This window comes from Syngnathus scovelli, chromosome 8 (genome assembly GCF_024217435.2).
Source record: "Syngnathus scovelli strain Florida chromosome 8, RoL_Ssco_1.2, whole genome shotgun sequence".
Taxonomy (NCBI): domain Eukaryota; kingdom Metazoa; phylum Chordata; class Actinopteri; order Syngnathiformes; family Syngnathidae; genus Syngnathus; species Syngnathus scovelli.
Genome location: NC_090854.1, coordinates 15,685,534 through 15,700,536, shown reverse-complemented (window position 1 = coordinate 15,700,536; position 15,003 = coordinate 15,685,534). Strand labels below are relative to the sequence as shown.

General features: G+C 39.5%; 2 protein-coding genes across 4 annotated transcripts in view; both read right to left on the bottom strand.

Annotated features, from left to right (window-relative positions):
* si:dkey-100n23.5 overlaps positions 1-14,182 on the bottom strand; it is a 71,629-nt gene extending 57,447 nt beyond the window's left edge. The window contains exons 1-5 of one of the 3 annotated variants that reach the window (XM_049727261.2): positions 14,093-14,182; positions 5,440-5,492; positions 4,468-4,522; positions 2,554-2,610; positions 2,396-2,456 (exon numbers count right to left, since the gene is read on the bottom strand). In XM_049727261.2, coding sequence (XP_049583218.1) covers positions 2,396-2,456; positions 2,554-2,610; positions 4,468-4,521 — 172 coding nt within the window. In that variant the 5' untranslated portion in view covers position 4,522; positions 5,440-5,492; positions 14,093-14,182. The other 2 variants (XM_049727259.2, XM_049727260.2) reach the window with 2 other exon arrangements.
* mid1ip1a (MID1 interacting protein 1a) lies at positions 12,542-13,968 on the bottom strand. Its single transcript, XM_049727262.2, has one exon. It carries the CDS (start codon positions 13,739-13,741, stop codon positions 13,238-13,240), a length of 504 nt encoding a protein of 167 aa, XP_049583219.1. The 5' UTR covers positions 13,742-13,968; the 3' UTR covers positions 12,542-13,237.
* Positions 14,183-15,003: the final 821 nt, after the last annotated feature.

Below are 15,003 nucleotides of genomic sequence, written 5' to 3'. Positions count from 1 at the left end.
TCATAAGTACACTTATCGAAAACAGTCAGGCTGCATCCGATAAAGCTAAAAGATTCAAAACAAAAGAAATTTTTCATTCAAAACAACGATACACACGAAAATAAAATCTCTTACCTTTTGACATATTAAACTAAACAAATCACGACCTCTGTCGTGAATACGAAACATGACCTGAATTAGCATATCGATATTTTATGCCACCCACAAGATATAGGCATTTTCGAGTTTTGTAGCGTTTAAAAAATTTGTGGGTGGTATGGTATGCCACTGCCCTGGGTGTCTACTTTTGTGATTGGAGGAAAATTATTTCGACATAAAGGAGAACACACTGTTCACTCCCAAGTGTTACACCATCCCCACGGGCGTGGCATTCCTGGCGAGGGTGTGTGAAAACTGCTGAGTAGTCGAGTGCCGCATCACCACCCTAATGGCTGCTTTATAGGCTTTCTATGCAAATGTAGAGCACATATGTGCTCCTTTAGCTTGAGCACGTCAGGATATAATGCACCACTTGTGCGGGGAAGAGCCGGACTGGGAATAAGCAGGAGCAGATATCTCTTTTAATACCTCCAAAAGTGAGCAATTTATGGAGTTCAACTAAATTGTTGTGGAAAGAATTTGGCCATCACATGAGACGTCAGCAAATTTTGGGAAGATAATGCCTCAAATTATTTAATTTGGCTTTTTGCTATGTCACCACAGAAGAATAGCAACAAATATATATGACACATACAAATTAATTTTACCTACTAATCCCAAAAAGATAACCACTGAAGTCTCCAATGCGTGTCTGTTAGGCATATTCAAAGTGTTTTCATAAAGTCTATTCAAAATTTAACAAAAAAATTATGCTAATAAAACCTTAAATTAGAAAAACTGCTTTCATTTTCTTGGCTATTTGTGATGCCACCACAAAAGAACCGGGACGCCAAATACAATGAAAACAGCAAGGGCCCCGAAACAGATCCCTGTGGAACACCATAGGACAGAGCGGAAATCAAAGCAACCGAGGCTAACACAAAAACCGAACCCTAACCCTAGACTACAACGTTAATTAGCAGCACATTTTTGATTGCTGGATACAATTGTTGATGCGTTGGCGGCAGGTATGTGGTGATGTGTCCATACTTTAACAGATCTGTCAGACTCATGCTTTTCTCCACACGCTCCCACAAGACTGGCCGAACAGCTACGAAAGGGCCAACCCTTCATAATGAGCTAATTAAGACATGAGACAAAAAATAAGGCGTGTTAAAGTGTATTATAATTCTTGATTCTTGGTGTAGTTTGACGAAAACATCACGCAAGAATTTACACCTGAAGAACATTCTAAACGGTAAAAAAAAAATCTGATTGGACAATGTCAGCCTATAACAAACTGACATTTCCCATGAGAATTTTCGTTTCCAAATTAAATAAACAGCTTCAAAGATTGTGCTTGATAGTATTTAGACGAAGCCAAGTTGAGGTTTGCACTCTGAAAGTGCATCGACAATACGATTATAAAACCCAAAATCCTGTGGATTTGCCAGAGTGATGTCAACACATGTGGTCGTCGCTTGTTAATAGGATTTTTTCCCACTTCGCTTAACTGTGATTAGTGTGAGGAAAACACCATGTTGACATTTTATGCTTCCAACATTGTGTGGGAATATTTTGGGGAAGGCCCTTTTTTGTTCCAACATTACTGTGGCGTAAGCATTGACGTTGCAGAAATTCCTAGACACGCACGCCAAGTTTTCCCCAAAGATGGAACGCTGTCGTCAGTGCACAGCAAAAACCTGATTTTAATTTTTCTCAGGTCAAGTAAGAGTAATTACCAGATGTCCAACTACTTTTGTTTATTGAGTATTACAGTAGACCAAATAATATCCACTCACAAACTCTCTACGTGATTGTACCAAATTTCTAGGAACTCCTGTAAGATGTAAAATTCTTTCTTTTTTGATTATGCTTGTTATTAGAAAGTCTTGGAAGCGTAATAGAAACAGAGCCATGCATACGAGTGTCAGAAAATCGCAGTTGGGAAATACGAACTAAAATACTTGTGCTTGCATTTGCATCATTGTTCTCGGTGAAAATGAATACGATGTATTCTTAAAAAATATTATACTATCAATCGAGAAAGTGATCATGTGGAGACGTTCTATCCTATTAGCATAAGCGGTCAAAGATCAAACAGCTCTTACCGATTGCCATGGTCGCACAATGGAGTGCTGTTTCGACTTCTTATCAAACGCCTTTAGTCACGGAAATTAAATCAGTAGCGCTTCGGTTTATGCGCTAGAACATTTACAATGTCAACAGTCTGACTCGGAAACTTCTCTTCATTTCTGTTCTGTGGGAAGAAAAACAAAAAATGGAAGTCTACCAGCTTTCTGGAGCTTTATCTTACCAAAGTATGTTAGCCACCAGGCCTGGAAGTCACAGAGAGATCCCTCAGGGTGGGATTCGCCCTATAAAAAGTCAAAAAAAAAAAAACAACAACATTAAAATCCGCATAGAGCAATCAAGAATAATTGTGTTTATTATGAAAAGCAACGAGAAACTGACCATGACATATGCTAGGCTGTCAAAAAAGGCGGCGACAGTCAGGCTAAGAATCATCTTCTGTGACAAAACAAACGACAAAATGAGTCTCATGTGTACGTCGGTCGTGAGAAGCACTGTCAACACGGCTTTCCAAAGACCAATCAGAGTGGAGCTAATTACAACACAATGCTCGGAGACCCGCGTGAGTTATCTGGCGCTCGGAATAGCTGCACCAAATTGGCAGAGGTAGAAAGGGGCTTCTGTCCCCGAGAATTTGGCAACGGACAAAAAGGGCGATGCGGGAAATGATGGCAGACAAAAGCAAAACAGGATATTCGGTCATTGCGAGCCACGTCGGAGGAGAGACTCCTCATTTCCCCTCCGCCGCACACTGAAATCATTTGCTTGCGTGATTTCAATAATGGACGGCTTTAAGCAGGCTTCGCACGCACGCACGGCTGGCGGGCGGGAGGGCGGGCGGCCCAGTGGAGAGTCAGGCACGCAAATAAACACGATATTTCATCAATACGCGTCTAACGGCGACCTTCGCCAAGGCTGCCGGATGGAGATGGGGGGAGGAAACAAGCGCAGCAGGGCCAGAGAGCACTAAAGACTATTGACTGACGGATAACCTTTGGAAGGAGATGGAGGTGGGGGAGGAAGAGGAGGAGGCGGCGACGGGGGCGACCTAGTCCGGAGGTAAGAGGATCCATCCTGAGCGCCGTGTTAAGCTGTCATTTTACCTCCGATTACCAGGATGACTTTGGAGAGCGGCTCAACCTGACGAACCTGCTTGAAACGCTGCACGCAAATACGTGGCAACCGAACGCTTAGGGCAGATCAAACTGATCAGATTTTCAGAGAAATAAGCTTTGTCTTATGTATAATCTTTGAAACAAATAAACACCTCCCCTTCCATAGAGGCCTCCTGTTTTTTGTCATTTCAATCGTGGGTGTGCAGTACCCAGCTCCAACAAAGGGGGCAGTGCACTTAAGTGACATCGTCCAAGGTTATCGTCGGCACACACAAAAAATTAAGCATCTGCAAGTATTTATCACTAATACAATGAAAATGGGAATAACACTAACCATCTGAAATAAATTTAAAACATTTATTTAAAAAAAATAAACCAAAATAATACTCCACACACAATTCAAAACAACTTAAACTTCGATTTTCATGCATAAAATATGGCATATAAACATGAAGATGTTTAATATTATCTGTTGACAAAAAACAATTGTCCTGACTAAAACTAAAATGTTGACAGTTTTGTTGACTAAAACTAACCAAATACAATTAAATGTTTCTTGCACTAAAAGACAGAATAAAATGCTCGACTAAAGCTTGACTAATTAAAACAGGATGACTAAATGTGATAAAAACCAACAAGCGCGATTGAAACTAATTGATTGGACTAAAAAAGACTAAATTTCAAATGGCTGAGAAAATTAACACTCAATGAAAGAAAACCGTCTAATCTTTTCAGGTTGTTTCTGTATTTAAATAGTCATAAAACACAATATTCTGTGAGCCTTGAAAGATCAATCACGTTGCCGTAAATAGGTTGGTTCTTCTTTCGACTTGCCTGGCATTGGAAAGGTTAAATAATGCTAAAAAAAAAAAAAAAAATGGTGGGGCTGGAATAGCAGCATTGTATGCGCACGTACAATCAATAAAATTCAATATACAAGCACGCAAGGCAAATGTAAAACATTGCATTGAGGAGACGAGCAGGTAGTACGGGGATGGGGAGGGGGGGCGGCTACAGGTCGTTATCGCGGAACAACCACCAGTCAATTAACCCCACGCGAGTGATTAATCTCATTTAACTGGGCTCAATCACGCCCAAGGATTTGTCAGGACTAATTGAGCACATCTGCTGTGGCAACGACGCCAAACACAAACGTAAATAAGAAGACAGGCCACTTCACCTGCGCCAAGGAGTGGTAGCGGCGAAGAAGCCAGATCACAAAGAGCATGAACATGCTGTGGAGAAAAAAAAAGAAAGGGGGGGGGGGGGGGACAGGGACAATGAATGCATCGCAGTCGTAAACTAAATCACAGCACCATGGCAACATGTTGAAAGAATGTTTGTTAAGCTGAGACACACCCTCGGTGCAATATTAGGTACGCCAACACAATATGAGGAGCTGTATGACAAATTTCCTGCGTCATAGGTAAGGTTCTGTTGATATTGTAGGAATCGCAAAGAAAATAACATTTGCTTCACATGGGTAAAAATTAGATAATACATGAAAGGATGAAGGAAATAGCCAATGAAAAGCAAATGATGTCACTGTCCAATGAAAAGCATTCATTCATTTATTCTACAAAAAAATTAATTCACAGTAATGGAGAAAAACTAAACAGGAAATTTGTTTTTGATGAGTTTTGGCTGTTTTGCATGACAAAATTAACAAACACTATTTGTTTTTGATGGGTTTTGGATGTACTATATCATTTATATATATATATATATATATATACAGAGGGCTATCTGTATATCCACAAATAGTGAATAGTTTGTCCAGTTCAAATGAATGGAAAATAGTGTTGTTTTTTTACTATCCAATTATTTTTACCACAAAAAAAAATTCTTCAATAAAAAGGAATATACAGCCAATAAACATCTTCTACAAAATAACTTCCCAGGAGAGAAATAAATAGTTCCACAATGATAAACATATGGTTTAAACAGAACAGAACCGTCTTCTATTCCATTAGATTGTGCAAGTGTACCTAATATTATGGCCGTTAAATCCACGATCTAAAAAAAGGGAATTCTTTATTTTGATGAACATGCTTTTAACCATGCTTAGCTATGAAGAGTTCTGCTGTAACTAGAAAACTAAATAAAGGTCACCAAGAGGAATCATTGAGAGGTAATTTAAAGTAATATTCACCATCCCACCAATGAGAACGTTCCCGTGGCTCTTTTCACTGTTAATATCACCGCCTGGAAATGAGAAGCAATTAGTTATTATGAGGCTCTTACTATAAATAAAGTGTGCAAGCTTGCGCTCTAAGTGATCGTAACCCTAGAGGTTGCAAATAAGAAGGTTGTTTGTCCATAATAATAACTTAAAAACATGCAGCAAAACTCAATGTTTACAGTAAAAGCTAAATACAAAACCGTGACCTTATTATTATGATGTCATCGTTCTGAAACTTGAGCGGTGTGACACTTTCCGTTGAAGCCAATCTCATCATTTAAGAACGTTGTGCATAACGAATGCACGCTCAAAGAGACAGAATAAATAAGGTTGCTCGCTCATAACAAGTAGAAGATGCAAGATGCAAATGTCATTGGGTTCAAGCCAAGCTTATTTGTGCCACATTTACATGCTTATGTGACCTATTTCAAGATAAAACTGTGACATGTAACCGGGCTGCAAATGACCAATTAAGAAAGTTTGTCCATGACTAGAAAATGCACACAAAAGTGAATTTCCTTCCATTTGTATCAACACGTCTACGAAAAAGGCGACACGTTGGGCGATAAGACGACGATATAGTATATCTCGAAGATGCTAGAAATGTTTTTATCGTGCACTGCTCTCCCATTGTGTCTCACTTGTCCTCTTTTAGCGGAATATTTATGATTTTTATGGCGCCAAACGGCAACTTGATTTGATGCATAGGTTTTCACTCACCATGCTTGTTCCATATAGTATACAAACTAGGGAAGTGACAATTGCTAGGTATTCCGACTCCTTTAGACCGTACAAGGCTCGAAATTTCGCATCACAGCTTGCAATTTTAAATGTGCGAGGCCGTGAACATTAGAGCTTGTCGCTCCCGATATCACTGTTCCGTCATATGTTCGGAAATAACGCTCCAAGTGCGCTACTTCACTCAAGACTGTTCCGAAACTCAGTAAATCAGTGCATCAAAAAAAACAAGGTCCTCTGCACGGGTACAAAGAAAGTGGATTCTAGAAATTAATGTGAGCAGAGCAAGCTGTGCACCCTGGCAGGACAAGGATAACTACTGAAGGAATGGGGTGGAAATACAAAAAGTCCTGCTTAGCTACAAAAACAGATATGCTCAAACCTCATTGAATAAAGTACATAAAAACCTTTCTCATTACCACTTATCAAAAATGTCTAGTTATGTCTTCTTTATTGATTTGTTTGTAGCTAGGCAGGACTTTTTGTACTTCGACCCCATTCCTTCACTCCATTAAAACGATTCTTTTGTATCTTATAATGACTTACAACCCACAGTAAAATAAATGCCATAGTCAAAAAACTCAAAAATGCTGAGACATGCTACCAGCATGCAATCAACTGGACCAATGAGAACGGAAGTTTATGCATAACAACTAGAAAATGCACGATAAAATTAATCGCTGGGCTCACACACATTTACAACAAAGACTAAAAAAAAATTCTGATCATATGTTTACATGCCCTAACACTCCCAGGAAGGTTGTGATACTATCTGCCAGAAACTGATGTGATCAACTGCTATTGTTTGTCCATAACAACTAGATCAGTCACAACAAATATCATGGCGTTCTCACAGAACACGTTTCAGCCACATTTAGATGCTTACGTGACCTAATTTCAACAAGTCGTAAAACTGAAGAGGGCAGCGACATGCTTTCGATCTGCAATTGAGCTGACCAATTAAGGAAGGTGGTTGTGCATGCCAACTCGAGAATGCACAATAAAATGTTTATAACAAACACTTAAAAACAACAAGTGTAAACTTTGCATGCTTAAGTCGCTTCCTTTCCTTCCCGAAACTGATCTGATAACTACCAACAAAGATAGACAAGCATGTTTCCCATGCAAGAGCAGGAATGACGAGAATGAAAAACGTGTTTGCCTGGCCGGAAATGAAAGGCGCCAGTCTTGCATTTTAAAAGCGAGAATATCTACATGTTTACCTGTGCCACGTTGTGTGCTTTGGGTTTTCCAGTGACTCTTCGAATCAATCTAATAACGCCATGGCTGGCAAAGAAGGCAATAAGACAACCACTGGTCCAAAATGACCGTAGTCCGCTCTAATAGATGCCACATCCTAATTGGCTGTCGTTATCCACTTAAGGACAAATAAATGACTGTCAAATAGACACCCCCAAATGGGTTGTAACTGTAATTACCTCAGTTCACAGTCGCTAACATTAACACACAGAAAACAGTTCATTGCGGAGCTCGTTTTAATTGTTGCTACCCAAAACAGCAGCAGCAACTTAAATAAATGTAAGTTGTAAAAGAGCACACTATGTGGTCCACGTATCTTTAATACAGATTACACTGATCAATAATTTGTACTAACACTCAGATGTCAGGATTGACCGCATAGTTGAGGCTATAGATTTGTGAAAAAAACAATACAATTACTGTGACCTGGCACCAGTGATATACAAAAACAGTTCCTCACATTTACATAAACAGACAATCGCGATCGTTGGCTGAACCTAATACGTAAAATAAGAGGAAGCCTTAGTCTCGTGAAAAAAAAAAAAAAACACACAAGTGCAGCGAGAGCATGCAAACTTCACACAGCAAGGCCGCAGACGTGACTCAAAAGCTGCAACCAGGAAATGTGAGGCAGGAATATTATTTACTGGTATATTTATTTTAAAAAAACGCCTAAAATGGGTGGATTACTGTTGAGTAAAGCAACACCCACACTTAATGTGATGAATAAATGCAAAAAAAAAACATTAAATAGGGAAACAATTGTCTCTGATTGCATCCGTCAGTCATTAATGAAAATGCATTTGAGGGAGCAACCAGGTTTACCAGTTTATTCACCTGACATGAATAAAAATGAGGTTTGTTTAAACTCTTTGAGGAGGATGGCTGGTAAATTAGTGTAACTGTGCATTAGTGAATCTCTGCACTTAAAAAAAAAAAAGCACTTGTTAGAAATAAAGGGTCAACGTGCACTCACGTCGCCCTCCTCCCTACTACCGAGTTCACCTTATCTTTTTAAGCAGATAAGAAGTTATTAGCTCTTTCCACAATCCTGCCAAAACAAATAAGCTGCTTCCAGCAAGCATGTCTGCAGCTCACGTCAGACGTGCTTTCCAAGAGAGTAGGTAACACGCAATAAATAAAATGTTAATATCCGACGACAATGAATGTCATGGTGAGTTGAGGTTAATTTGTTTTTTGCAACACCATGGTGACTTGCGTGGCCGTTAATACTCTTATGTGTGAACTGTCTTTCTCAACTTATCCAAACAACCTCCATAATCAATAATTCTGCTGTTGTTAGCGTTGTCGTAGTTAGCTAAGCCTATGTGGTGTCATCTGGCTAAGGAGCTAATTGTCATAAACTCAAGCGACATGCGCTACTTACACATCGATAATCCTCTGAATGCGTGTTAAAAAATACACAGCGGGAGTCGTTAATGGCGGATTTTAAATTCGGACTGTTCATTTCTCCTCGCTTGCGTTTATTGACAAAAAATAATCAGCTTCGATTTGTTTTGGTTTGCGGCTGTGCATCGCACTTCATTTCCTGATCTACGGCACGCGCAAAGGACAAAATTATGAGAAATGCAAACAGATTTGTTTACCTCTATGATTTAAATATGTTATGCAACACGTGTTTGCGCTCGATTGCATTGAGTGCAGAAACAAGTCGATCCAGTCTATAAATAGAAGTTGGACTTTTAATAATAATGACATGATGCTTTTTAATTGCCAGATAGTTAGAAGTTGGCGGCTGCGAACATTCTCTGGCATTGACCCGATTCATTCTCCAGATGCCGAGGATTCAAAAACAAGCCAGCTCATTTACAGTCAAATGTAGCGATGCATGTGACCTTTGCCCAAAACGGTGGCATCTGTGAGTGGAAAACATTGAGAATCAAAGTAGAGAAAGAAATGTCACGCACAGGGTGTGCCTGCTGAAATAAGGCAAAGGGCTATTTGTCTAATTTGGGTGGGAGGAATAACACATACTGATGTTTTCAAAAGTATTTTGTGTTGCACTCGAACACAAAGGGTGTGTTGCAGGCTCAGCTGCACCTTTTTTTTCTTTCAAGTCTGGTGAAACAGAAACGCCATAGATGTGTGGACCGTGTCGAAATAAATAGACAAAAATAATAAATGCAATTGAATAGAATTTCTTGTTTCATCATAATTCTTCCCATCCTAAAATCGTATGAACTGCAGCAGTAAAATCACAGCTCACCAGTTTTCTGAAGCTGAGCCATGATTGGTCGTAACAACCAAAGTTTGCCAAACATTCGCCAACAGTTTGAGGGACTTTCCTTTTCACAAGGAAATTTTGTTAACAATAAAAGCACAGGTAAAAGTTTAGCGGTTATTTGGTGAACATTTGCAACCTTGAATGACGTAAGCTCTGACATGAATGAATGTTTTTCAACCTTTGCAAATGAAAATGTTCATCTCTCAGTGGGATAGAAAAAAAACAAATGGAAAAGGGAGATTTGCTGTGAGGCAGTTGCCTTCATGAGTTTTTTTTAGCACTATTAACACTGCTGCATGAGTGTACCACATCTGATGAAACTAAAATAAAGTTTTGGTTTTTTTTTTTCACATCTGATGAACCTAAAATGAAGGGTTTTTTGTTTTTTAAACAATTCAGAGTTTCTGGACTGGCTCATTTTTGACCCAACAATTCTAAGGGTGTAGAGTGCGATAAATTCAATTTCCTATTCTAGAGTTATCATCACTCTTCTCCAAACACATCTGTAGAGTTAATAATCGATGCACTTGCTTAGCTACGTTTACACTCTTGGAAATTTAGGCTCAAATTAGAAATTGTACAATATAAAACTGGTCACTCCAATTTACAGTCAAAGTTAAGCGGATGACAAGCCTTGTTAAAAAAAAAAAATCCATCACTTCAAACAAAGTATCTAAAAAAGCTGCCTCAGATAAGAAGCTTCTAGAGATTAGCGTAAGACAATGGTGAGCCGCACAACGGAACTCACGAGATGAACAAAAGGATCTGACACAGATTGAAAGAACCCAATTAACTAGGTACAACAAGACTAATGGCACACAACAAAGACACAGGTTGGGAGAACACAAGGGATGGCAGGCAGTCGATTGGACAGGAGACAAGAAGGCTAACAGGCCTGATTAAACTGATGAGGAACCAGGTAAAACGCGGACACACACCAGGGGAACGATTAGAGCTACGTAGAGTAGCCAAAATTGTACTCGAGTAAAATTGCAGTATTATGGCTCAAGTAAAAAATAAATATGTAGCCCTCCAAGTAATGAATAAAATGTCTGCGGGGGAAAAAGGAAACGCAGCAAGTTCTCGATCGAGTAAGTCGTGATTAATTTTTGAAATAGCTTATTATTTTTAACTTGAGGGAATCCTAAATTGTTTATGGTGAGATTTTGCTTACACTTCTGCCAAAGAAATAGGTTTACCAAGTATGGGCTCTCTTAAAAAATGCACACGCTTCCAATTTAGCATTCTATTAGTTCACCACTAGATGGCAAGTGTATTTTACACACTGTACCTTTAAAGCCAAAAAGTTGTCGTTTGAAACTATGGTTTTGTGTAACATCTGCGATCTGCTCGTTTTTCTACAAATTTAAACACCAGAATATCCTCTGAGACTGGTGATTCCAGAATTTTTGCCAGGAGTTGCAGCAAGTGAAAAGTATGACATTTTAATATCATAAAATAGCATTTTCCATTCACTGCTAGCCCAGTTAAAATGGATCTTTGACATATATAGCCGTCAATGGCAGTGAATGAGTTAACAAAAATACTTAAGATGCATTTAAACTGGTCTGACAAGTATCAAAAAAGTTACACAAGCAAATGTTAACAGAGGAAATGTAAGTATACTCTTTTGGAAATGATCACAACAAAATGGATCGATCAAAATGTGACAGTTCAGGTGCTTGGAGTTTTTTGCCGTGTGAGGTGGGAAAAGACGGTTAACATGCCATATTGTGCAGTCGTTTCGGAATGCACTCGTCCGGTCGGGCAGGCTTTTCATGGGCATAATTACGACATGAAAATGAGTGAGGTAATGATCCAGAGTAGTTTCAAGCTGTCGCCGCGTGAACAATGAGCGCGATAAAAACATACTCTGCCACGACTGTAGAAAGACGACAGAAATGGAACGACAAAGTGGCTAACAACGTGGATAAGACGTCGCTGAATGGCTGTCGTTTCAAGTGATAAATAATTCAAAGCGGTTGGGATGTAACCGACGCAGCGCTCCCAAAAACAAAATCATGTTTTTATTTTGTTTGTTCAGTCGTAACTGGAATATGACATCCCAACAGACTTGTTTTCAAAAAGCTTTTTTTTGAATATTCATGCTTTACTAACTACTAAAAGTACAAACCTTTTATGCAATGACCTTTAGACACGTTTCCTCAATTTAGAAGTTTTATTTTGACTTTTAAATGTTCTTTTAATTTGTAAAAAAATCCGCGATGTAGTTAAGCCGCAATAAACGAAACGTGAAGTAGCGAGGGATCACTGTAATTCAAAATTATCGAATCACTGCAAAGTGTAAAAACAATGAAACAGTCATTAAGTCAATGAAAGATGAAAACGTGTTCCAAGTTGCGTTGCAGATGCAAGCGTAAAAAGAAGTTAACCTTTGTAAATGCTAAATCGACAAAACCTTAAGAACCTTAAGTTTGACAAGCAACAATGCAAATGGTGACTGCATTAAATATTTTCAAAAAAAGAAAATAGGCTGCAGTCATGTGACATCATTCATGTTACAGTCCTTTGTGTCAAGGCTAAATTAGCCAAGTTGCAACATCCCTTCTGCTTCCTACTTTCATACTGAACTAAAATGATCACACATGCTCATCTCCAAACGAAAACACAATGTGCTAAGCTAAATTAGCCAAATACTTGTACGAACATCCAATCCTCTGAATACTTTGTGCAGTTAGCTGAATGCAAGCATGTCCAGTTTTCTGTATACTTTATGCTAAGCTAACCCCTTGCTAATGCTTTTATTGAATCTGCTGCATCTTTTGTGCTGCCTGATCCTTGCAAGAGATGAATGCAACACAAACTGAATTAAATCATCCAATACAAAACTTTATTTTTACATTTTAAATATCAGTAGAAAACAGTGCAAAGAATACAGCTTTTTAGGCACATAGTTTGTCAGATTTTTGAAACATAGCGATCTCATGGAATTCGTCATTATTCTCAAAGCAGAACCATCAATTAATTCCAGTACATTGACCAAAGTTTGAAATGTGGAAATCACAGGCAGTTTTTAAAGCACATGCCTCCTTCCTTATTCTTTAGTTTTAAGACATCACAGCAGGGAAGTTGCATGCTCATATACGCACAATCATCTGAAACATTCACATGCGTACATGCATTGAGGTAATAAATTATACTTTAAATAAAAGTTTTAAATATGTTTCACCTGCAAATCAAAAGTAAAAACTCAATGCCCAGGAGTGCAAAAAGAATTGTTAAGGCATTGATTAATACATCCTATAAATCCAGTAGGCCACCACCCGATGCACTTGTAAGGCCGTCATTTTTTCCATCGTCCCTTCTCGTGGGTTACTTCACTTCAGCGAGCTTCCAAGTTAAGATTTAACAATACGGATGGTCCTTCAGGTGTTGCAACTTTAAAACCCTCAGAGGAAAGCCCCACAAAACATTTAACCCACAAATGCTCATGATATAATGGAACAAACATTTGTTCCATCGTAACTTTAGTGGCCCTCAAAGGTCTTGAAATGGCCCCTGCTTTTAGAGTCCAATCGACTGCTTGTAGCGCTTGGTGAGGGAGTTGGCCTGCGTGGTGAGCTTGCCCAGGACGCCTTGGAGCCCAGCAAGGTGGAACTGGAACTGCTTCTGCAGATCCTCATCCTCCTCCTCCTCCTCATATTCGTCGTCTTCTGACGAAGCCGAGGACAGTGACGAGCCGAAGGATGACGAAGACCCCGTGGAGGCGATGGAGTTGATGCGGGACAGCCGCAGCGGCGTCTCCTTGACGACCGGGGAGACCCTCAAGCCCCACTCGATGTCCTGCCGGATGGACTTGAGAAGCTGGTAGTAGCTGTACATGTCCACATCGCCATCGTCCACGTCCGATTTGTGGCCGTATAGCTCAGCGTCGTCACACAGCGGCACGTCCCGCAGCAGGCTGGGCACCATGACCGTCCGGTCCATGTTGTTGACTGCTCCGAGGAAGCGGTTCATGGCGTTGAAAAGAGAGTTTTTCTGCGCGGGTGTCTCGAGGAGCGTTGTCATTTTCGCTTGTACTTCTGTCAAGAGTTGGTGTGGCGCTTAATTTCCGGGTTTTGAATCCGATGATGACAGGCTGTTGGCCGGGGAAGGTTGCTTGGTGTCCCGCCTGGTGGTTGTTTGGCGTCTAACTTTCTGTCTCTGCTAAAATAGGAACGTTCCAACTGCTTTAAATAGAGACGCGTAAGCTCGACCTGTTTGTCCAGTTCTACGACTTGATGCGCAACAGGATTTGGGTTCACGCGTAACGACGCAGGGAGGGGCTCCGAAGTGACAGCAAGCCGGAAAAGTATGTGATTTCCAAAAAAGGAAAAGCGTCGCTTGATTGTGTTGTTCTGTGATACAAAGTTTTCTTACCTTGAAATCTTCCAAGTATATTTGTCATCAATTCAGCCCACATTCTCCAAACATGACACAGCGTGCGTGGGAAACGTTACGAGCTAAATATGAATATTCATGAGCCACCAATTCTCTGCGGCCAATCAGATGCCACGACCCCCACTCTTACTTTCTTTTAGTATCGCTCAAACAATAACTATGAACAATAAAAGTTCCTAAAACAAAATGCTGATTCATGTACTGTAATCATTTCCCAAAAAGCTTATGGCGTAATTTGCAGTCATTAAAACGCTTCCTATCCACCTTATTCCCACGCCTATGAACTTTTTTTTTTCTTTAGAAATAAAACTAAAAATGTGAGAGAAACTTTTTTTTCTTTAGAAATAAAATTACTAGGTTAAAAACTACTGGTTTAACAATTTGACCTAACCAGGAACTAACCCAACTTCCTGGGTTTGTCCAATTTATAACCCAAATGAAGTTGTTTTTAACCCAGCATTTTTTTAAAAGTTCTTCGGCTTCAATATTTCGAATTTTATGAGTGACTGAATATTGAAACGTAACAAAGTGAGTATTCCTAAAAGAGTTTGGCATCTGAAAAGCAAACATGACACTTTGACATCAACACTGTGATGCATTAATTGCGCCGTAATGGATAAATTGGTAGAATTTTTGATGCCGGTGTAATTTCACCCTGAGAAATAACGACACAGTCTGATGTATCAGTAAATTGTCCCATTTTGGATCCCTGCAATTATTGCCAGTCTTGGCGGAAGTCTGTGCTCTAATCTCAGCCATTTGACTTCATTGAATCTATACATCTGTAGAAATTAGGACGGTTTTAAGCAACACGAAACAACCATTCCGTTTTACTAGATGAATAATGGCTCTTACAATTGCACAATAAAAGCTGAAAGTTGTGATATCAC